This window comes from Thunnus thynnus, chromosome 19 (assembly GCF_963924715.1).
Source record: "Thunnus thynnus chromosome 19, fThuThy2.1, whole genome shotgun sequence".
NCBI classification, from domain to species: domain Eukaryota; kingdom Metazoa; phylum Chordata; class Actinopteri; order Scombriformes; family Scombridae; genus Thunnus; species Thunnus thynnus.
The window spans coordinates 26,932,827-26,956,069 of record NC_089535.1 but is presented as its reverse complement, the minus strand read 5'-3'; the positions used below and the strand labels follow the sequence as shown (position 1 = coordinate 26,956,069).

Below are 23,243 nucleotides of genomic sequence, written 5' to 3'. Positions count from 1 at the left end.
GAAGAGAAATTCACGTCACCTATAGATAGCAGGTCAACAGTATATGCCACGTGGAAGTGGTATACGTCATCTGAATGCTGGGAACCTGTAGATTATTTTGAGATGCAGCTCATAAACATTGGGTTTTGGTAAGGGCCATATTCAAGTTTTGAAAGTTTAGAGTATATAAGAGCTTAGAACATTATGATGGAAGTATATGATTCCCATGTTCAGATATGTCATAAGTTGTTGCAGCAATTTTTGGGTTGATACCATTTGTTACACAGATTTAGTGCAAAATTTAACCATTTTTGACCACTTGAGAATTGATAAAAATGGTCAAAAACCCTTCCAAATACCACATTAAGGCACCAAGACCGTGAGGAACACCACTGAAATATCCATGCTGTGATTTGGTATCAAAAACTTTCGAGATTTGGAGAATGGCATTTTTCAGCGATTGGATGAGGAGTACTACTGTTCTGGAAATTGCTGAGAAACACCCTTATTGTCAATATACCGAGGAAAGCCATAAATCCTCTGAATGCCCTCGGTCTCTAGTTTGTGTTTGTAAAGTTTCATGAGGCTGTGATTATCCTAGAGGTCACAATAGGTCATTTTATACAGTGAGGTCAAGTTTAAAAAAAAAAATGGTCTCACTGCAATGAAATGGCTACTACGGAGACTAACATCACACATGAATATGATTGGGCTCATTGAATCCACAAGAGTCTCAGCTTTCCAGTCGTGCCAAATTTATGCAATATATGCAATTGTTTAGGGACCCCAGTATGCAGAAATATTCAAATACACCATTTTTAGAATAGGTGAAAACAACACATTAATACTGTATGCAAAATACTGCATGGTTTCTGCCCAAAACTGCATGGGATTAGCATAAAGTTTGCATGTCTGTAAAGGGGAGTCTCTATAGAACTATCACTATAGAACCCATCTTCATTCAGATACCGTATCGTTTTTCCCTCGCCAAAATTTAGCCTAACTTTGGAGCGTTATTTACCCCCCTTCATGAGCTTCATGAGCTTCATGAGCAATGAATGCCTTAGCTCGTCTAGTTTCATATGATACCAGTATCTTCACTCTAGCTTCAAAACTGATCCTGCTTCCGCCTCTGAAAGACAGTAATGTTGGCTGAGCACGCCAGCGTTGTTGTGGAGTTTAAGAGTTTAAAATGAGAAGCAGTGAGGAAAAGATGCTTTTACTAAATTAAATCTGAAAACTCACAGTACATTATCTAAACATTAATTTTACCAAATATCACATTGTGAAAGCCACTCATTCTTGGTAAACTCTATTTTTTGGCAACTACTGTCTTTATTCTGATGCTGCTTATATAGAAACACATTGGATGAAGAGAACATGTGCAGGATATGCTGTATAACATTCAATTATGTTCAATGATAAAACGGGTAAATTACATTTAAATCAGTGTATTTATTTAACTCAGACTTAAAAGTGAACCCAGTCCTTCTGTTGAGTGTTTTTTTTTAGATACATCTGCAAGAATGAACATGTCAGAAGCAGCATCACTGAAGAATAGAGAGCAAGCGAGAGAGAGAGGAGAGTGGGTGAGAGATAAGGAGAGAGGGAGAATAACAGAAAAAACACATGTGGATGAAAGAGAGTGAGTGTGCACATATGGACCGAAGGAGTGAAGTGAAACTCAAAGTTACTGGGTCGCGGTCCAGTCGCTATCTGTGAGATAACCTGATTTTCCAGTCACTGTAAAAGATCAAAGTCATGTTTCAACTGCCTTTTGAGGCTCCAAAGAATTCTGTGACACCATTTGGGTCTCTGTGAGTTAAAAAACAGGGACTAGTTTGCAAAAGTGGGTTTCACTTTTTTTTTTTTGCAGAAACAAGCACAGCTTACAAGCTCTCTGTAGGAACACATATGGTATTTAAATGTAGGTTAGCAAAATATTAACCAAAACACATTGGTGTTTATTATAAGGGTTGTGGTTGACAATTAAGGTGCTGGTATTTAGCAGGTAATGTTTGCTAATTAGCACTAAACACAGCTGAGTTTGATTGGAAAGTTTTTCAAGTATATGGTCATAAACCAAAGTATTGGATGAAGTGAAATTCTGTGCACTTCATGAATGTCTGCACACAATTTCATGGTAATCAATCTAAAAGTTGTTGAGATATTTCAGTCTGAACCAAAGGGGAGTCACTGCCATCTCTACAGCCACGCCGCTAGCTATAAAAGATGATAATTAAACATGTAATAAATGAAAAGCAGATAATACGAATAAGGCTGCATTCACATCAAGTCTGGCAGTGCATTACCTTCCCCCAAGGTTGTGTGGAGGTGTGGGCATGTGTATTCGTGCTTTAGAACATAAGCGCCGTGAGACAATCAAAAAATAATGTTTTATTTCTCTGATTTACTGCTTTGTTCTCACTATACCACTCCCTCGTTTCATTCACTCTCTAGCTCGCTTGACCACCGCTTCTCTCTTTCTCTCTCAGCTCACTAGTGCTCTCTCTCTTTTTCTCTCATCATTTTTAAGTCAGGAAACTGACAGCAAAGCCTAACTTTTAAGGTCATACTTTCACGTTACTACACAAAGAGAAATTATCTCCTCTTGTCTTTGTACTCCCTCATGGCAGGGTTGTTCAGCTCTCCTACATGGTGAACAAGGTTCTTCTTCCAGTGGGCGTCTTTGGTCTTATCGCCAGTTTACGTGATTGGCCACTGTGTTTTGGCAAAAGTTGATTCTGGTTCAACTTCTTCCTACATGGCTGCTGCAATATTTTGCTGCACCCCATGTGGTCCCCACTCCTGCAGCCTAAACACACTACCTCCATTCAAATGAATGGGAGAACTAGTTGTCCACATTGCCAGATTTGGTGTGAATGCAGCCTAAAAGAAGCAAAAAGATATAAAAAGGATCACTCACATAGTAGATGGAAAAATACGCATTACATTTCTGAAATTTTATGTATTCTAAACTGCTTCAAATGGATTAACCTGCTTTGACCATGATGTCCTGTATTGTACACTGTCTGTTAGTTGTTACGTGGTAAAGAGGCCACTGCTGGTGGATTTAGGGCGTTTGTTAAATGTTTCCATCCTGCAGTGATTGGGCCCCAATGACGTTTTAAATGGAGGCGATTTAAAAATCTATATATGACTGGAGTTAACTTTTCCTGAGGCAAAAAGCGGTCGAAAGCTGATCTAACATAACTGACTGGTCGAGTTAAAAGCTTTAAAAAGACCGGACTCAGATTTGATTTTCAAATCTGGATCAGCAGGTTCAAGCCTCTCTGGATGGAGACATGCGGCTCATTTCAAAATAAAACAGGTGAAAGAATATTCCAAATTTTTAAAAAATGAAATATTAAAAACAGAGCTGATTCAAGTATCAGTCATGGTTTATCTGTTTTTATCAATTTCCTTTTGATAGATCTATCCTTCATTGGCCACACAGATTATTATTATATGATAAATTGTTCACATTTTCTCATTTTCAGAGCACACACACAGCGAAGTGCAGACTCATGTGAGTTTAATACAAGTTCATCCACATAAAGTCTGCAGCTCTTCTATCTGTCCTTCATTACGATAAAATCTGAGGTTGTTTCTAGTTTCTTTATGGTCAGTCTATCAATCAGTCCTTTGACTTAACAATAGAAATATTAATGACCATAAGTGCTCGACAAACAATGTTACAACCAGTTTTCATCTTAACCCATCACTGGGTTAACAGGTCAAATCTACATTTTCATCACAAATTTTACTTTTAAAAATGGTCGATCAATCAATTAATTTAGTCTATTAACAGAAAAAAGGGCAACTATTTGAATAATTGATTGTTTTAGTCATGTTTCAACAACAAAAATGCCAAATATTCTCTAGTTGCAGCTTCTAAAATGTGAGTATTTTCTGCTTTTCTCTGTTTCATGTGATAATAAATGGATTATTTTTAGGTTTTAGAGTGCTGGTCAAACAAAACATGCTACTTCATGACAACACCTTTGGCTTTTGGAAATCATGATGGACATTTTTTGATATTTGCTGACACCTTACCGATCAGTTTAATAAATCAATCAAGAATATAATCAGCAGATTAATTAATGATAAAAAATAATTGTTTGTTTTTTAAATTGATCAACGGTTATGGATAACTCAATTCTATGTGAATGTGCAGTTGACCTCAGCACATTCCCTCTTAAACTGAAATTCAAATTGTTCTTAAAACATCCCTGTAATCATTTGAACCCTACAAACACAGCTTAGGCTTCAAGTCCAAATGGCAAATACAGCACCCTGTGTAAAGTGCACTGTTGGGTCACTGTAGATGTTATAGTTGCAATTTGTCCTTTTACTTTAAGAATATTTTTACAGTACCTGCACTCAAAAAAGTGCTTTCACTTGAGTTCTGCAGCGATATTTATGCAGGATCAATGCAGTTTAATAAAGGACCAGTACAATGACTGCATACAGTGCTAATGCAGTACAAGTATATGGAGAAGGACTTGTGCATTGACACAAACCTTTCGATTGAAGTGTGAGAAATATATCCGCTGAGCCTTTATCGGTTTTCCACAGCGTGCTGAGGAGAATATTGAATTTTTTTTTTCCAACAGCAAGGACAAACTCTGCATGAAGGCCATGCTCAATATATAACACACAGTGTGTATGTGAGAGATGTGTACTTGACTGTCTCTCACGCACATGCACAGAGATGGAGGCACTTAAGCCAACCCACTCAGAGGTGACAGTTTTGTATAGCCAGACCGAACACGCCATTACACAGTGATCACAGAGTCTCTGCAGGATTAAAGTGCAGCCGTTCACATTGTGAGTGTGTCCTGTCCTTTGAAACGCCTGCAGACCAGAGACAGCAACAACTCCAACATGTTTGCTGTGGTCCACTCGGAGGCAAACTGTTATTTGATCAGGAGAGACAAGTGAATGAGGCAAAAAGAATTGTTCATTATACAGATGATATTGATGATTAAGTCTTGTCTTAAACTCTAAAGGGAGATTTTCAATTGAGTGACATCAGTCCTGAGCAGCAGCAAGATAAATCCCTCCATGGAGTCCAGACACTAGTGGTGGTGGCTCATGACTTCTGCTGAGACTGATAAGGCTGATGAGGTTGATGAAGTGATGCACTGATGAATCTGCAAAGACTGGGTGGTGATGGGGAGGTGGTGGAGCGCGCGTAATGGCAGCATGAAGGCATGAAGGGAGAAAACATAAGATGATAGGCTGAAAATGATGGTGTGTCACTGTGCTATTGGTTAGATGTGACCAGCTGATGTGAACAGCCCAATTGACACCCTGGCAATGAAGTTATGAGTGAACATGCATGAGGGATGGAAATGACAGATGGTTTGAGAAATAAAACTACAAACCTGAGTATGCAAAAGATAGTTTTCCTGACTGAACTTTCACTAAAGCTCCATTTAACCTGACATAGTTTTCAAACATGGATGTTATCACTGGTTTTATACTTGATTTAGCCCATTAACTAGAAATCCTGTGAACGTTCTCATTGATCATTTTCTAACTTTTTATTCCTTCCCTCAGGCAGCCATTGGTTTCAGTTCAGTCAACTTGCAGAGACTTGAAACTTGCTGCAGATAGATAATCCATCAAAGTCAACATTAAGTCACCTTTTATTTTATTCAGTTACAAATACAGATTGAAAAGTCTGCACTGCACTGCCAGGCAACAATACCTGAACTCTGACAGAAATAAAAACAGACATGGCGCTCATTGTGATGGATTAGCAGCAACGTTCTAGTCTATGCGAGATGACTTTCAAACTGCACAGAAAGGAATGAAGGAGGGACTGAATGCTGGAGAAACACATGGTTGAATACATCTAGGTTACATATAACTATGGCTGTACCCAAACCAGAATTATCTTGAGTCACCAATGTGGGCCAATGCTTGAGATACTCGAGGTCCAGGTTAAGTCTCATGTTTTACATGTAAGACCTTAGATTTAGTGCCTTCGATCATCATCTGAGATATGAAAACATGTGATTTGCACACAGTCAACTAACAGGCATAGTCCAGTAATAAAGCCCTAATGTACTGCAGAGTGTCTCTCCTGCATGTTTGCTGACAGCCATTTAGGAAGCACTAGAGTCTGGTTAAGGAACAGGATGCACATTGCTACTCTGCCCTCCTTTTCATCACCCTTTTCTATTTCCATTACTGTTAGGTTTGCAGTTAAGTGGTTTGAAGACAAGACTAGCTTTGTGAGTTTATAGCTAGCCATGCTGTTTTCCTGTGTTGTCTCTCTGATGGAAGGACTTCAAAAGGCTAATGCTTCAACTGACAAGATGAGGCATCAACAGATTCCTTGAGTGATGATTTAAATCATCAATGTTATGGGGGCAGCTCGACATATAACCAGTGTTTCCACAGCGTCTAAAAAACCTTTAGTTTAAAACCAAATTTAGCTTGTTATTAATCTTGACATCTTTTGACTTTAAACTCACCAAATCAGTGCTTACTATGGAGATAAAGAGACTCATTAGGCTGACCTTTCAGTATTTTAGTAGCTTCTGTGGGTGGTAGAAATCTTTAAGTTTCGTTTCACTCCTATGTTTTTGTTCTGACCTCCTTCTAACAGATAGCAGCCTCACTCTTTCCTGAGTGAGGCTCTGCTTTGTCATGCTGTCAGAGCTGGAATTAAGTCTGTTGAGTTGTGTTAAGCTAAAAGCTTTCCACTGGCAAACAACTACAGAGTTTTCTTTGTGAGGAAGCTACAGGAAAATGCCAGCTTTGTCATAGAGGTTATCTACCGACTGCAAACTCCTTGATCTATAAAAACTGGTCTATATGTAGACATGTGGACTTTGGATTTTTCACCAGTTTCAGGAGGAATGGTAAAATAAAATGCAGTCACTGTGAACTGCAAGTGTCAGGTGGTTATTTCAGTTTGAACCTCAAACCATCACACTGTCATGGGCTCAGATCATAGTTGCTTACACAGCATGACACAGAATGAGGAATGTAATTCAACAATATAGCAAATGATATTAACATTTTTTTAAGATTTTTTGGCAGTGGTCAGTAAACACAAACCCCAGACTTTAAAAACATCCCTTCAGTTACCACACAGATATTCAGGCAGGTTTTTTAAAGGCTACGGTAATGTCATATAACCTTCTGTAAGGTAAAGTAACGTTTTTTGGGGGGTTTTTGTCTTTCAGGTTTATGAGCAGGACGACCTTTCAGAGCAGATGGCCAGTCTAGAGGGGCTGATGAAGCAGCTCAATGCCATTACCGGCTCCGCCTTCTAACCTCTGACCCCGGCCCCGGCCCAGCCCTCAGCCACGGTCCAGTCTGGAACCCTTCTTCAAGCCGTGATGTCACCTGCTGTCCATTCGCTAACGGAGGCAACAGGTCAATCTGGGTTTGAAGATGCCTATGGGGAATCAGACTTCCGTCTGTGCTGGGTTGAGTTTTTTTGGTTTCTACTGGTCTCGGCTAGTTTGGGACCGGGACTGGATAGAAACTGAGCATAAACGCTACAGCAGCACAGCATCAACTCCAAGAACAGGACGATGGTGGAGGGGCTCTTTAGGGGTTCAACCTGAAACCCCTCGAGGCCCTTCAACCTCAAAAACAAAACTAGAAAAACCCAATGCCCAGCGCCTCGACTTAATGAAACAGGAGGAAGGGATTATAACAAAAAAAGAAGACATAATTCTACAATCCCTCCTGTTTCTCTTCTTTGTGGTATTTATTAGCATCCTCCTCCGCTGAGTTCTCCACAACTCAGTTACTGTGACCGTACCTCACTTATTTTTCATTATTGCCGTTGGGGTATTCCTTTTGTCTTCTGTTTTTTGTTTGGGTATTTCAAATTTGTGCAGTTACAGGATGTGTATATGGTTTGAAAATGCTACGGGAACCTACAGTAAGACATAGAGAACACATCCTCAGCCACCAAAGTTTCACCAAAACTTTTTTTTTCTCACCTGGATCCAAGGTTGCCTGTTGTGGTGATGCGAGGTGATTCACGGTTGCCTCGCCGCCATTTGTTTCTTTTTCCTCGGTATCGCTTTCTTTTTTTTCCTCTCTTGAGCAAAATAGTATGATTTCACCAAACGAACCATCACCTTTAACCCATGCAGCCCTTCCACCTCTGGATCCTGCGGTTTAAAAAAATAATAAAGGGATTAAAAATGGGATTTTGGCCAGTGTGAGAACCTGCTAGACCAGTCGAAATCGTCTGGATCTGGATCCAACCGACTCTTCTCTTACAAGACTGTATAGAAACCTCTATAGACTCCCACAGTCTGTTGCTGCTCTTGACCAAGCCTTTACTCTCCCTTACCCAGACGAACTTCAGTCTTCACCTTCAAGGACACGTGTCGTTGCCAAATTCTCATCTTGGAATAGTAACTTTCTTGGTTTTTGTTCTTTGTTCAAGTCTGTCTCCGTCTCAAACGTGGACTGGAAGTCAGTGAAAAAAGTAAAATGATCTGGATGGAACAAATTGTACTGGAAGCCTGGACTGGGATTGGTTCCGGACAAACAAAGTTGGCTCTGAATGGTATGTGGTGATTGGTCGTTTTGAGAAACGTGTTCAGATTTACTCTTAACACCTTGTTCACAATTCGTCACGTTGCACTGTTTGTAGGTAAGTCAGTGCAGCATCGCCCCCTGCTGGTTGGAGTATTAAAGAAGGTTGAAGGTTTGAAATGGAGAAAGATTAAGTGAAGACTATGCTGTTGGCTTTTTGGACATCTGTTCATGTTTACATTTTGAATGCACTTCCAAGATATTCACTGAAGCAAAGTTATGGAAAAAGATAACATGAGCACCACCAAAACCTTTTCTTGATATCTTGTGAAAGAGATAATTGAGTTGTGATCACAAGACAGCAGTTTGTCATCTCAATAGATAATTAAACCGTTATCTCTGGATCAAGGTCTCAATTATAAGATCATCGTCTTGTTTTCTTAAGAAAACAAATTAAGTTTGTCATCTTGAGATAACAAGATCATTAAGTCAGGATCTTGAAAAAAAAGATACACATGTACATAATTAGCAAGTATGGCTGGTTTCTGCCTTCATCAAATAAAACAGCCTCAAGAGGGTGCTGTGAGGGTCCTGTCATAGTGGAAATTTGGCAATAGTCAATTGTGAGGGAGGTGTTACAGCAACAGAATCATGGATATTATTGGTATTATTATTATTATTATTATTATCATTATCATTATTATTATTGAGATTAGAGATGGTAGTGGGGCAGCTGATGATGATAATAGTGAGTGTGATCTCTACCACTGTTTATTTTTACACTTTGTGCAGTTTCAGTATATGTTTGACTGAAGGTGAGTGTGTTGTATTTGGGCCTACGTTTTAATGAATTTCATGTTTACTTTTCATGAGATAAACCCACATGTACCTCTGTCGACCTTGATCGTCCACATGGGAAAACTGTAAAACCGCCAGCTTCACTTTGAGTTTACTTCAGGGGGTTCCGTTTTTTATACAAAATTAAGGAGAAAAAAACCCGAAAAAACACAAATATAAACACAAATAATGCATATTCCACAAAGTATATTTTTACATTTGCTGTCCTGTCAGAACTGTGTTTTTTCAAATCAGGTTTTTTTAAACACATTTCCACAGAGAGCTACTTTACAAGGTCATGAACCGCCATCAAAACCGATAACTTGCAGCCTTTGAAAGCATCAAACACAGTTAAATGTTATTCAAAATTCAATCATTAAGTGGTATGAGGAGAATCTTTTATGCCATTTTTTTAGTTTTAATATAAGCTGAATCCAACCTGCAGCATTATGGCATCAGGGTGACCTTTTTACATGAGGTCAGTCAGGAAGACATAGCAGAGAGCATCCACCTGTCAGTTCTTGTCAGTTTTGACAGGAGGAAACAGTGTGAGATTAAATGGGTTGTTATGGGAGGTTTGGATTTTGTTGCTGCAGTGAAGTAGAGTGAGCAAGGTGTACACTGTTAAAAAAAAAAAGAAGAAAGAAATCCTAACAAGTTGGTCTGTTTTTGAGTCTTACGGTTGTGTTTTCAGTTTATTGATCCACCAGTCGTCCTTTTTTATATAATAGTGCAGCAATCTGCCAAATTCTGCCATTTTTCAAAATATCAAACCTCATTTCCACAGATTTCCTGACTCGAGAGAGACATAATTGGGCATAAGTGGAATTACCCCCCCCCCTTTCAGGAAAACTCAATTAGGAGACCAAGTATGTGACTGAACGACTTGTGAAGACGGATCTTTTTTGTAGTGTGCAGAAAAGCTGGAAGAAAAAAAACTCCTCTTTCAACATAAAATGACAAATGATTCATTAATCAGCTGAGGTGAGAAAAAAACCCCCCAAAAAACGGGCCATCAGTATGCTCCATATTTAACTGTGTCACCCGAGTCACCATATTGTAATTTACAGACCTTTATCTTTCTGTGATGAAAGTAAAAAAAAAGCCTGAGGGAGACAGAGAGAGTGGAGGCAGAGCAGGTGAATTGATATTCAGAGGTGGTTTGTATGTGCGAGCAGGGCACGGAGGAATGAGGCTGGGAATTCATTATAACGCCGTTTCGAATATTATGATTCAAGCTCACGCTCGCTGGGCCGTTACAGCGGCGCGGAAAATTCCCGGGGACGGAGGGGATGGAAAGGTAACGTCTCTGCAGTACGAGCATGGGGATGAAAGGTGAGGGAACGCAGGCAGGCGGCCAGTGTGGGGATCAAACTCATCAGCGTGTTCTGGGAGATACATCCAGTCTAAGCCCAGTGCTTTCATTCTGCTCCGAGTCGCTCTTCTCTTCCTCCTTCAGAAGGCAGAATGATGGAACGATCTAACACTGCTGGGCGAGATGGGAATTTGATTTAAAGAAAGAAAATCAGATTTTAACAGTGAATGCTAAATTAAATGGGGCTGTTGACACAAGAGATTTCTTCTTTTTAGTGTCAAAAGAGGAAAGAAAGATGAAAGCAGACATAATGATTAGAGTTAAAGGTTCATGGTGGTTTTGCACGTTTCAGACTATTAAATTTAAATGATATTAAATATCTTTTTAAAAGTACAGCTTATCATTTTCCAAATCATCCATGAGTTCTCAGCAGCCATTGATGTCAATTCATTACTATGAAAATCAACTTGCAGAGACTTGAAACTTATATTCACAGTTGGAGGTCACAGATGTATGTAATCACTGTTTTTACATTCAAATAAATCTGGTGCTTTGTAGGTGGAGACGTCATCTTCCTGTGCCAGAGCCAGAAAAATAACAACAAAAATATCCACCAAAAATCTGTAGGTTTATTGACAAAACTAATGTATTATAAAACGCAATGCAATATATCATACTTTGTCAGGGATAGAGTGATAAAGTCCATCAACCAGTAAACATGATGGAGTTCATTGTCTGACATCAAGAAATATTACAATATAAGCACTAAACATAGATAACTGAATCCTAAAAACAAAAACTAGATAAAGATAAAATAAATTTGGAGTGTTTCCGTGTAATAGCAGCATGACTCATCAATTTTTCTGCTACTAGAAGTTTCAGCTTTTTAGTAAAAGCCCAATAGCAAGAACTAACAGCACAGCCAGAATAAAACTGGACCAGACAGGAGGATAATATCTTGAACTGTGTATGTAAAGTAAGTCTGCCTTCCTGGCTGGATATGTAATTACTTTGCTAAGTACTTGTCAACAGTGGCTGAGATCTATGCAGCTGTACAGGTTGTTGTAAGTCGAGTTATAGAAGTAGCAACTCTAGGAAATCTTAAGTAGCAGAGCTGGGAGTAAGTCACACATGTGCAAGTCATGAGTCTTAACCTTCAAGTCTCAAGCAAGTCACAAGTTACTGTGGTGAGAATCAAGCAAGTAAAGTCATATGAAACTTGTAAATCTTACTGATATTTAACATTTTGTGGCAATCAATAACAAGCCTCCTAAATGAACAACAATGCAGAGTGGGGCTCTGAAATTATAATATAGCTGTGTTAGCTAGTAATGTGCCCGCATAGTTTAACTGGTTATATGGCCCCGAATCAGTCCCCCGACTGTCTTTTACATTAACAATGTCTTCTCAATAGTTTGCATAATCAATTCAAAGCCAAGTCTAACATAGCTTAAACTTACCATTAGCTTTCTATCTAATGTTTGACCAACCAATAAGTCTCTTTGTGGGTTTTGTTGTGACGGATGAAGTTGGATGTTGTGGTGGTCATTAGGTAGACATAACAAACCTTAGGTGAACTGCTCCTAGCAACAATCATGGAGATGTATATCCAATCATCGTATCTGTCAGTCAAACTGATTGGTTTGGCCAAACAGAAGAGAAAATGGATAACATGAACACAATGTCAGACTGAGTAATGAGATGAAAACTAGATTCAGTCTCATTTTCAAACTATTCTTAATTGCTTCAGATATAATCTGAACATTTACTTTATTTTAGTTGACGTTACATGGTCACGTTGTGCAGCAGGGACTATTTTAAAAACTCTCCTTGTTGGTGCATTCAAAGATATTCTGACATTGGAGATTTGAGAGTCACAGTTTGCTTCCAGCAACGGGACGTTTCAACAGTCAAACTTCACAAGCACCAGCAAAGAGTGTTTTAAAAAGTGACCCTGCTCTTAACCACATGACAGCGTGATAGTTAACTAAATGTTAACTGTGATGGATTATGTGACTGCAGCAGTTTTTCAAATAAAGTTCTTCATAGTCACAACAGTTCCTCCTAACCAAACTTTAGAAATATATTCAATATTTTGGACTCATGGAGACCTGTAGTTTCTCCAGATTGATTTTCATAGAAATCAACAAACCAGAGGTTGTTTTAATCTAAAAGCTGAGGGAGGATTTTGAAAATGATGAGTTTGGCTGCCAAGTTCAAAAACGTGAAATAAAACATTAAATAACACCACTTTGGTCCTTTAAGTTCAATATGGGACATTTCACTACCGTCACATTGAGGAGCCAGTTCTTAGCAAACAGTTTAAAGCAGTGCGGTCACATCCAATTGGCTGATTAATCTAACTAATATTAGTGGATGATATTTCCCTGCAGCTCTCAAATGATACTGATCTGAAATGAAATGAATTTAATTGACTGTTAATTATTGACTTTAATAATTCTGTCATTCATCAAGACAGACATCAGATTCAGACTGGTCTTTCTGGTCTTTCCATTCTTGAGGTGCCGTAAACACCAGCTCACAATGTTTTAAACATTTTATTTATCACCATTCATTTGCCCCTAAGAGTTTATGTGCCTTTAACTTTTCACAGCAGGTTTTTTTCTCTCTGTATTTAGTCACTTCATTTGAAGTCTTTGTAAAATGTTAAAATGTGCTCTGTGCTGTGTTTAATTGTTCTTCCGCACTGAGTCAACACAGAGAACAGATGAGACGGTCTGCACCACCGAGGGTTTCTCCCGAAAGCGCTGCATCCCTTTTAAACAGACTAAAAAGAAAAGCGGTTCTTTTTTACTTCAGTGGCACAGATGCAGTGTTCCAGCAGCTGTCTAGAAACAGAGAGACACATCAGACGTGCTAAATCTAGTGATGACAAGGATCATCCTGTACCTGAAATATCACAGATTGGATCCACAAAGCAGCCAATACGTCCATCAAAATGCAAGATACCAAACTCCTGTTTCCTCAGCGACTCATTTTGTAAAAAATATCCTTCCTTGCAAGTCATTCAGTCTCATATTCAGCCTAAAAGATATTTTTCTTCAGACAAAAAATAACTTGTTGGTTGAGTAAGATTTATTTATTTTAATTTGTGTGTAAATAACTTGAAATAAGAATGATCAGAGCACCACAGTTAAGTAGATTAAAGTTAAAGTCAATTGTTAATTATTTCACGTATTAGAGAAAATAAGATTTTCTTTCTCAATATTCAAGTGTTGGGATTCAAAAAGATTTTTTTGCAGCATGCAGGGAAAATGATCTTGGCTAATTATCCAAAATAATAACATTAAATTGATCTATTTATAAATAGGAACCGAAGCATTTGCTGCTTCTTCAGTAAATAACAAAAGGAACAATAGAGAGAGAGAGAGAGCAGGAAGATGTATCTGTGCCACTGATAAGATTTCACAGAGAATCATCATTTTTATAAAGATATTTCTTTGCCAGACAGTTGCAGGAAGGTAACATCTACGTCATTGATGTTCACAGTTAAAGCACTGACCATGAGTCAAACTGTCTGTGGTGACAACACCAGCTGCCATAGACCAGCCCACAGCAGACGGACATTTCAGTAGCTGCTTTCCTCCAGTACTGCAGGCTCTTTAACCCTTTTGAGGACCATTTTGTTTAGTTTTTTTGGTCATATTTTAGTCCATTCATGAGTAGTACTAATGATGTGGTTACTTCAAATTATTTTCCAAGACAACTCAAAGGTTTTTGTTCAAAGTGTTCCTTTTATGCAGCCACTTGTTTCCAGTATGAAAATCAACTTTTAGAGCGTTTTCAAACCTACAAAAGGTGTGCTCTGGTCTGAGTCAGTGGATGAAACAGCAAACTAGTTGTGTTTTCCTCTTTGTTTGGTTTCTTTTCCCAAAGAAAAAATTCAAGCCAACAAAAATGCATCTTTTAAATCCATGAGAACGTTCATTAACAGAAACACAGGAAGAACGTCCCTTCTGCCCAAATATCAAGCAGGCAACTATGTTGCTAGTCCAGGTTAGCTAGCTGCTAGCAACTATTGATTTCACTTATCCATATCCCGGTATGCAAAGCAGGCTTGGCTACAGGTATGTCTTGTAGTTGAGTCGGATCAAGATCAGACACGTTCCCACTGCAAATTAACTGCTCCAGAATTCGTTTGTGACCGGACTGAGATTTCTTCCTCTAAAGGGTCTCGCGGAGGTTGTTTTGCTCCACAACTGAGTACGATGACTGTGTTCAGATCTGCCCAAAAATATCATACCAAGGGGCAAAGCCAACGGAGTTCTAATCAACCAGACTAAACAATGCAGGTTTGAAAATGTCCTTAAAGACCTTATATGACACCCTTATATGGTTGCAGCTGAAGAGATTAGCAATTATTCAAAAAAAGGAAATTAATTGGCAACAATTTTATTTTGGTGATCTGTTAATCATTTAAGTAATTTTTCAAGCAAGAATGCCAAACATGACCTTGTTCCAGCATCTCAATTATGAGGATTTCTTACAGATATCTGATAGTAAACTGTATTTCTTTGCGTTTTAGCCTGTTGGTCTGAAGAACCAAGCAGTGTGAAGACATTACACTGGACTTTAGGAAATTGTGATGGACTTTATGCACTTTTCTGATATTTTATAGACCGAACAATTAGTGATACAATAATTGACTGATTAGATGATAATGGAAAATAATTTAGTTGCACCTTTGCTCAATTTTGTTACTGTTGTGTAGTATAAAAACCAATCAGCTCTTACTACTATTACCGCGCAACAGCTACATGACTTTGATAAGAATAAATGCAGAGTTGATCAGTGATGTATGAGCTCACTCCAAGTCTCTCCAGCCTGATTTTCACAGAAATAAATTGAAAGCGATGGCTCTCTGAAGGAAAGGGAATCAATCTAAAAACTGATGGAATGATTTGGAAAATGGAAAGAACAGTGTGTGCGTTGTAGTTAATGGGCTGAAACATTCAAAAAAATAAAAGTATAGTTCTTTAACTAATGCCAGAACAGACATAGATCCACCATTTTCCCAAAATGAAGTAATCCCACCAAAGCGTAACATTAAAAAAACATTCAACTTCATCACTCAGTGCGAGTGAAATATTAAACATCCAGTCGGCGATGAGGTCGTCAGCTATGAACTAAAAGTTTAGTTGTCTATAAAGGGAAGTATGAGGGGACTTGTGTTTCATTTTGATCAGCTCAGATGTGTATATTTTTTTTCTTTTGGTTAAACTTAACATAATGAATCTTGAACCAAACTTCTGGTCTCCATCTGGATATGAAGGTTTGTCTTCAGCAGTCAGACCCCGGCCTTTAACAGACACATATTAGGAGTTCTTCTTGTTTTTTTTTCTTGTTGGCTCTACATGTGTATTTTACTGTGGAGAAGCGTTGCTGCAGCAGAACTACATTACAGAACGCTGCTTTTTTACAGTGTACAGTTCCACTAGAGTAGTAGTAACTTTTTATAATCAAATTTAATATATTATTATTATTATTATTATTATTATTATTATTATCACTTTATTTTGAGTGCTCTTTAAAACTATTATTTATAACCGTGTGATATTTCTGAAAATGTAAATTTAGTTTAGCAAAGAACAAACTGAAAAAAAGGACTGAAGCGCCGTTCAGACTTTTTGTTTTCTCTTTTCTTTTCGTTTGTTGCCTTAAATTGTTCCGGTATTTTTTAAAATACTATTGTAGAAGGATTATTTACATTTCTTAATCGTTCACCACCAAAATGGTTCATTCTGACTACACACAGTCACCACTTTCTGTTTATTTTAGTCAAAAATCTGTAGATTGAGGCTACGATCACATCTATGCAGTTATCCTTTATAACAATAACCTGTATATACATGAGAGACATATCCTGAGGGGTTTGTAACTTAGTTCTTAAATAGATGTTTTGTAGCCAAGAGTTTAGGTTTGATGCCTCATCTGCCATCTGGAGCCAGGAAAAAGGGTAACTTAACACATGGCTCAAAAGCTTTCACATGTGACCACAGTGATGTCAGAGGGTCCTGAAGTACACCTGTGCATCACTGGGTGTGAGAAGGTACCCTTTAATCTGGGTTAAAGAAGGCGAGGCATGGGTCTTAAATCTTGCCCCAGATAGATTATCTATCTGACTCTTTTAGGGACTGTTCTGGTACGTTCCGGGATGCTCTGACATCAGAGATTTTACAATCAGGCCAGAAAGAATTTATATTTACCTTAGCACAATGTCCATGTTTAGTTATTTGTCTTCTGGGTTTGATTTTCTAATGAATGCTATTTGGACCCTCTAAAAAAACAAACAAACAAAAAAAAAAAACAGGATTCCGACCAATACTAAATGTTTGAGGCTGAAACTGATATATATTAGAGAGTTTAAACAATCTGACAAGGATATTTCAACCATTTTTAAATAAATGTATTGATAAGGATTACTTAAATTTGGTTATTATAAAATTGTGACCAAGGTATGTGCTAAGTCGGACATTGAAAAATAAACTTGTCAGTACTCTAATGGAGACACTGTTTCCAAATGATACATACATTTTTGGCATTTCTGCGCTTGCATTTCCTGTTACCTATTGGCTGGCATATAGATAAATACTGATATATTGGTGGTAATGTAATATCAGCACAGCCAATTCATCAGTCAGGCTCTAAAAGCCCCTACTATTATTCTCTATAAAGAGAAGATGATTGTGAGTTCTCAGCCGTTTGAGCATCCTTGAATGCATCACCATGTTTAAAAACAGTCCTCTCAACTGCATTAAGACACAACCGCATATCTTTGACCACAAAAGTCAAATGGCTGTCTGGAAGGTAGGAAATCAATGTCAACAGTGATGTTATTAGTAAAATGCTCCACGGTAAACTACAGGTGAGATAAATGTGATTTGTAGTTAATGGTCTAAAACATTCAGAAACACACCAGGATTCTCCAACACTTTGTCCTCTGTCAGTGGAGACTCTAGTCCTTGTGAACTCGTCCTGTGGTGACTGTGTGAAACTCAGAAACACCAACCAGACCTGATAAGGTGGAAACTGGGGAGGCTCAGCTCCCGCATTTCAAAGGGAAACTCGACTTCATTAACTTCTTTCTTTGGGCGCTTCACTCCTGTGTGGGAACCACTGAGGATCAAAAAAGGGACAAATTACATGGTCAAAAAAAAGAAAAAAAGAAGGGGAAAAAAAAGACAAAGTGAAGTTGGTCAGGGATGTGCTGACTTTGAAAGTGGCCTGATGCTGGTGTGAAATCGACTCTGTCAGTTCCAGCAGAGACACTTTCGGGCCGATAGCTAACAAAAAGAAAATAATTGTGTAGGAAAAAAAATTTCTTAAAATGATTTGGACCTCATCTCATTGGGGTGAAAGGGGCCAAATTAAAATGGCCCTTATCTCCTCTCACACAGACAATTACTTCATTTCCAGAACATCATTGTCCGACAGAGGAGCCTGCAGACGGGATGGCTCTGAGTAAATACAGTTTGACTTCATCCTTAAAAAAAAAAAAAAAAGCCTAATCCTCGAGTCATTATAACCAAATTAGCTTAGTGACTGCAATATTTAAGAGTGTACATTTTGTTCATTTGAGTGAGGGGGAGGAAAGATGATGACGACGGTGAAGATGATGTATCTCAGATTAAGTAAAGCGAAGTTTCTATCCACAATGTTGTATACAATTGCTGGTTTTGTAATGCACTGTAGAACAGTCCCATGGTCCTTTTTTATAGAAATGTTATTTCAATGGTGCATTCTTTTTGTTTGATAAATAAAGTTTTGATACAAAAGCAAACATGCTGTTTGATTAGTGTTTTATCTGATTAACATGCTGGGTGTCATTAATGTGTGTGTGAGAGTGTGTTTGTGTGTGTGAAATGGTGAGGTATGAAGTGCTGCCAGCACTTCCTGCCCCCTACAGGCAGCAGTGTTCATTATAGCCACAATAAAAAATTGTTGGCCAGAAGAAACAACATACTGATGATTTATTTACTCTTAGAGCCTTACCAGTAGTGGTAGTGGAACATGGGGTTCAGGTCATGGGGTCATTAAAATAAAAAGGGCTCATCCTCTGGGGAGCAGGATTCCAGTGAGTTACTGTGGATGACAGATAAAAACAGGAAGTGTTAAGTTTGCATTAACAGTCAGTCTCTAATATATAAAGGCATGGCTGCTATGTGTATTTACAGTAAGTACTTTGCATTATATAATGTAGGTCTCATTTCTAAAATCAATGTAAATGTAGTCGAAGGGTAACACTTTATTTTAAACTCTCAAGTCCTCAATTCACAAAGCTTCTGAGAGCAGTAAGTAGTTAACAGGTGACTATGAGCCACTTGGGTTTTGAAGAGCATTCTTAGTTTAATAGATAATTCCGACAGACTGGCTGAGATATTCAAAGTTAAATGCGAACATTGTGTGTGAAGCTGTGACACAAAAGTCTACCGATGTTGAGATGCTCCTGTTGTGACTAGAAATGGCAAATGGAGGACAAACTGTCTGCGGTTACGGAGTTGTATAACTCCACATCAATCACTTATAAAGACAGAGCAAAAGAAGCAAAGAGCTTGGAGGAAAGTAAGCGAGCCACTAGGAGTTCCTGGTGAGTTCTGAAAAGATTTATTCATTATTTGAACCCAGAGTGTACTTTCCCCGTTAGTTAGTAGTAACATTAGCTTACCTGGCTTTCCCAGCAGGTTGTTTGGCTTACAAGTGTAATGATTGGGATTTAACAATCTGATGTTTTCATGTCAGAGGAGATATGCAACAGAGAATGGAAAGGCCTCAGGTACAGAGGACAGGGACTGAGACAGTGAAAAAGAGTGGGTCAGCTGCAGGGTCAATAGAAGTGGAAATATTCTGTGGTTGTCATTCCTCGACCCCTTAGTTACCCCGAGGGAGATGACAGGTAACATGGGTGGAGGAAGATAGTGCCCAGGTCAATTTAGTGCAGGATGCAGGACCAGTCGAGCACGGAGGCAGTGGCAGGCAAAGTGAGGCAGTGCGAGAGTAGTGCTGGGAAGTTTGAGTTGTCTCGGTACACTTGAGTCTGGACCTCTGAGTATATTGAGTATTTAGAGTTTTCCAGTACTGGGTGTTGTGCATCTCTCAGGCCACTATAATAAAGGACACACTAACTAAATGTGTGTGTATCAAGCAGGCGCGTACCCAGTTATGGGCCTGGGCAGCACTGGCCCACCCAGCCAAGTTTGATCAACATACATTTTGTAACAATAAATATAAAACAAATATATACATGGAAATAAAAAATATAAACCTGATTTATTGTTGACCTGGCGTGTTTGTTGAATTTGTCTTTTGATTCAAACGGAACTGTTGAAATAAGTTGTAGGAAGTGTAGGAAGTTCCACATCTCTCAATACCTGATTTGATACCATGGCAAAACCAGAAATCCTTTTCAGGAGACACTGCTTTATTTAAAAACTTTTTATAAACGTTAACAATTGAACAGAAACTTTCTTATTTATACATACAGGCTGCATTAGAATAAGAGTTACAAATTAAATATTGGCCTGTAGCTTTCAAGTAGAAAGCAAAAACAGCCCAAAAAATAGTCATTTCAAATTAGAGGAACTATATGAAATATGTTGTAACAAAAAATATAACTGTGTGATTATGTGCTCTCATTTTGGTCTGCAATCTTGTAAGTATGACTGAAACTTTAAGTGTTTCAGCATTAAACACACTCTGGCTACATTAAAATAATAACATAATGGGCCCTATTTTAAGGATCTAAAGTGCACAGTCTGAAGAGCAAAGCGCAAGTGCATTTAGGGTGTGGCGGCTGGTGACTCAAAAAATTGGGGAGGACAGGAGGAAAACCAACATGGAATCTTACAACAAATCACATCATACTATATCACCGTCCCCCACCTGATGAAATCAGAGGTATGGGGGGGGGGGGGCATTTAGCATATACATATTGTTTCTAAACAAAGAAGTGCTCATTTTAGCCATGGAGTGGTTCAGGATGAGTTATTTTACCAACAGAGTGAAATTCAGATTCATAGTATTGTTCTATTGTGACAACAAATGTATGTTCTCATCAAAAACTGACAACATATCACATGATTTACATGTGATATGTTGTGTATGTTCTTAGTATACAGAAATATATAAAGTAGCACAAAGCTTATAATGTGATACAGGAACAGATTGAACACTAAAAACATTCACAGATCTAAAAGTGTAGGTTCACATCAAAGTATTAATGCATGTATCAAATACATGACTTACACACTCTGATCTATATGCACCACATACAAAATATAGTCTACAAAGCTGACATGTTAACACTTGTTATTCTAGTTACTTGAAGCTTATTACTCAATATAGACTCAGCTTAAACACAAACTGAAGAAAATGTCACAAGCCAGCAGCCAGACCTCCTGCACACTTAGTCACTAATCATACAACATCAACAGGTGACTGAACAACCACTTAATTAAAAACTGGATCAATTCCAAATGAATGAGTGAGTCCAGACAGCTCACTGTAACTTCAACAAGCAAACTACCTACAACACATTATATGATCTCTGCTGCATTCTTGTTAAGGAGATAAATTCACACAACAACCACAGAGACATTTAACTAGCAGAGATGAAATTAGCGACCAAAGAGACAGAGAGAGAGAAGCTGTATCTGACTCATGTTATCTGTTGTCTTCTTCATTCTTTCATGGAGATGAAGTGTTCATGTTATAACGTCCATTTATGGCTGTTGGTCATCTTGTTTGTTAGTTAACAGAACTTTGTGGCTGCTGGTTAACCAGTCTGATATCATTAGCAACAATGACAAGCTAACTCTCCTGGTTGTTTCTCCAGTTGCTTCTCTTTCCAGCCTCCCCAGCAGCGTCCTGCCGCTGCTGCGCTGCCCAGTCCAGATCCATTTTCCTGTTAGTTTAACAACAGTCCTTAACAGTCCTTCCATGGATGTATAAAGAGTCCTTCAGGCTGCTACAAGAAGCTAACTGTTGCATTGGCTAAAGCAAGGAGCTATCTACTGCTGCTACTCTGCCTTACAGTAAAGAGAATTGAAGATGAAATCTGGAAACTATCATTGGACCAACGTGATGTCAATATTGCATTCTGGTTGTTGATTGGTTAGAGAGGACGTCCTCCCTTGGAGCATCATTTTACGTGTCTTGGCCAATCATAGATTAGCATTAAAAAAAATGAAGTACATTAAATTGATTTAAGAGATCCCGCCCTGAGGAGGACAGCAGGCGCCTGTCCTCCTCTGTCCCCCACTCCCCCGACTCTCCTCCACTGCTCCCCACCACCACTTCACACAAGCTGCCCTTTCTCCTCCTGCCCTGCAGGTGTCGCTGTTGAAGCATTTTAACCAGAATTTCAATAATGGATTTTTTCCAAAGGGAGAAAAATTATTTTATAAATAATACTGGTATTTGGTAATGGTTTATTTCAACCAAATATTCTTTTTTATATTTTGATCTGCCTCTATGGACCAGCCTCCACTGATGCATACTCAACCTGTGCTTCTCCTGTGAGCAATGTTCAAACTAACCTTTACCTGTACAGTAATTACCTCAAACTGACCCTTATACCCACCTGTACTGAACCTGTAAAGGTCCAATTTCTCCCAAACTAGCCTGAAAGAGAAGGTTCAGGAATTATTCCATACATTATACAATGATATAAAACCATACATTTGATAAAGTTATTAAAGAATATAGCTTGCATTATACTGGGTAGCCACACATAAAGCTGGACTGTCCAGTTTTATTACACAAGTCATATTTCTGTCATCTGAGGGCATCTATATGCTATATCAAATTATTGTCACTACTTACAGACAAGCCATCAGGTGTGTCATCAGAAACCTGGTGTGAGGCAGAGGATCAGTGCACTAGCTGTGAAATCGCCAACAGGTATGCTAACTTCAGTATTTTCACAAATATTAAATTTTACCAACTATTACAGTGATGCAATGATTTCACTTTTCCACAAAATGTGGTGTTCCCTTTTATATTTCATACAGTAACAAGGAGGACCGCAAAAAAGGACCAGGGAGCCTGATAGAGAAACGTCTTTAAACAGCACTAAAGAGGCCTGCTCTGGCTGCTGCACCTCCCCCTGCAGAGGATGAGCTTTTCCACAAAAGTCTACTTCCTTCTCCTCCTAAATATACAGATTGCATTTACAATTGAAAAATAAGCCTGGAAACAAATTGTTGGAAAACCTGCTTTATGCATAGAACAAACACACACCGCCTATACAGAATGCAAGAAGAAACACACAGGCTCAGCATCTGAAAACAGACACTGACCTACAAAAATGTACATACACAGAGCAAAACACACATACTGCACACACATGAATAGAGATACTGTAGAATTAGAATAAATCTGTATAAAGACTGGATTCAGTCACAAATACATGACTCATGCTTTTCCCATCCAAAGAAGTAATGTCTAGGTCATCTGTGAGATAAAACTACGCTGTTTGCTAGAGTTCCATGCTGTTTGTGAGAATAGGCTGTAACACTAACACTGCTCACCAAGTATAACTCAATGCATCACTGGGTCAACTACTTATGCA

At 38.5% G+C, this 23,243-nt stretch overlaps 1 protein-coding gene across 1 annotated transcript in view; it reads left to right on the top strand.

Annotated features, from left to right (window-relative positions):
• dcc (DCC netrin 1 receptor) overlaps positions 1-18,455 on the top strand; it is a 193,189-nt gene extending 174,734 nt beyond the window's left edge. The window contains exon 29 of the mRNA XM_067575272.1: positions 7,185-18,455. Coding sequence (XP_067431373.1) covers positions 7,185-7,274 — 90 coding nt within the window. The 3' untranslated portion in view covers positions 7,275-18,455. The remainder of the gene's footprint in view (positions 1-7,184) is intronic.
• The last annotated feature ends 4,788 nt before the right edge of the window (positions 18,456-23,243 follow it).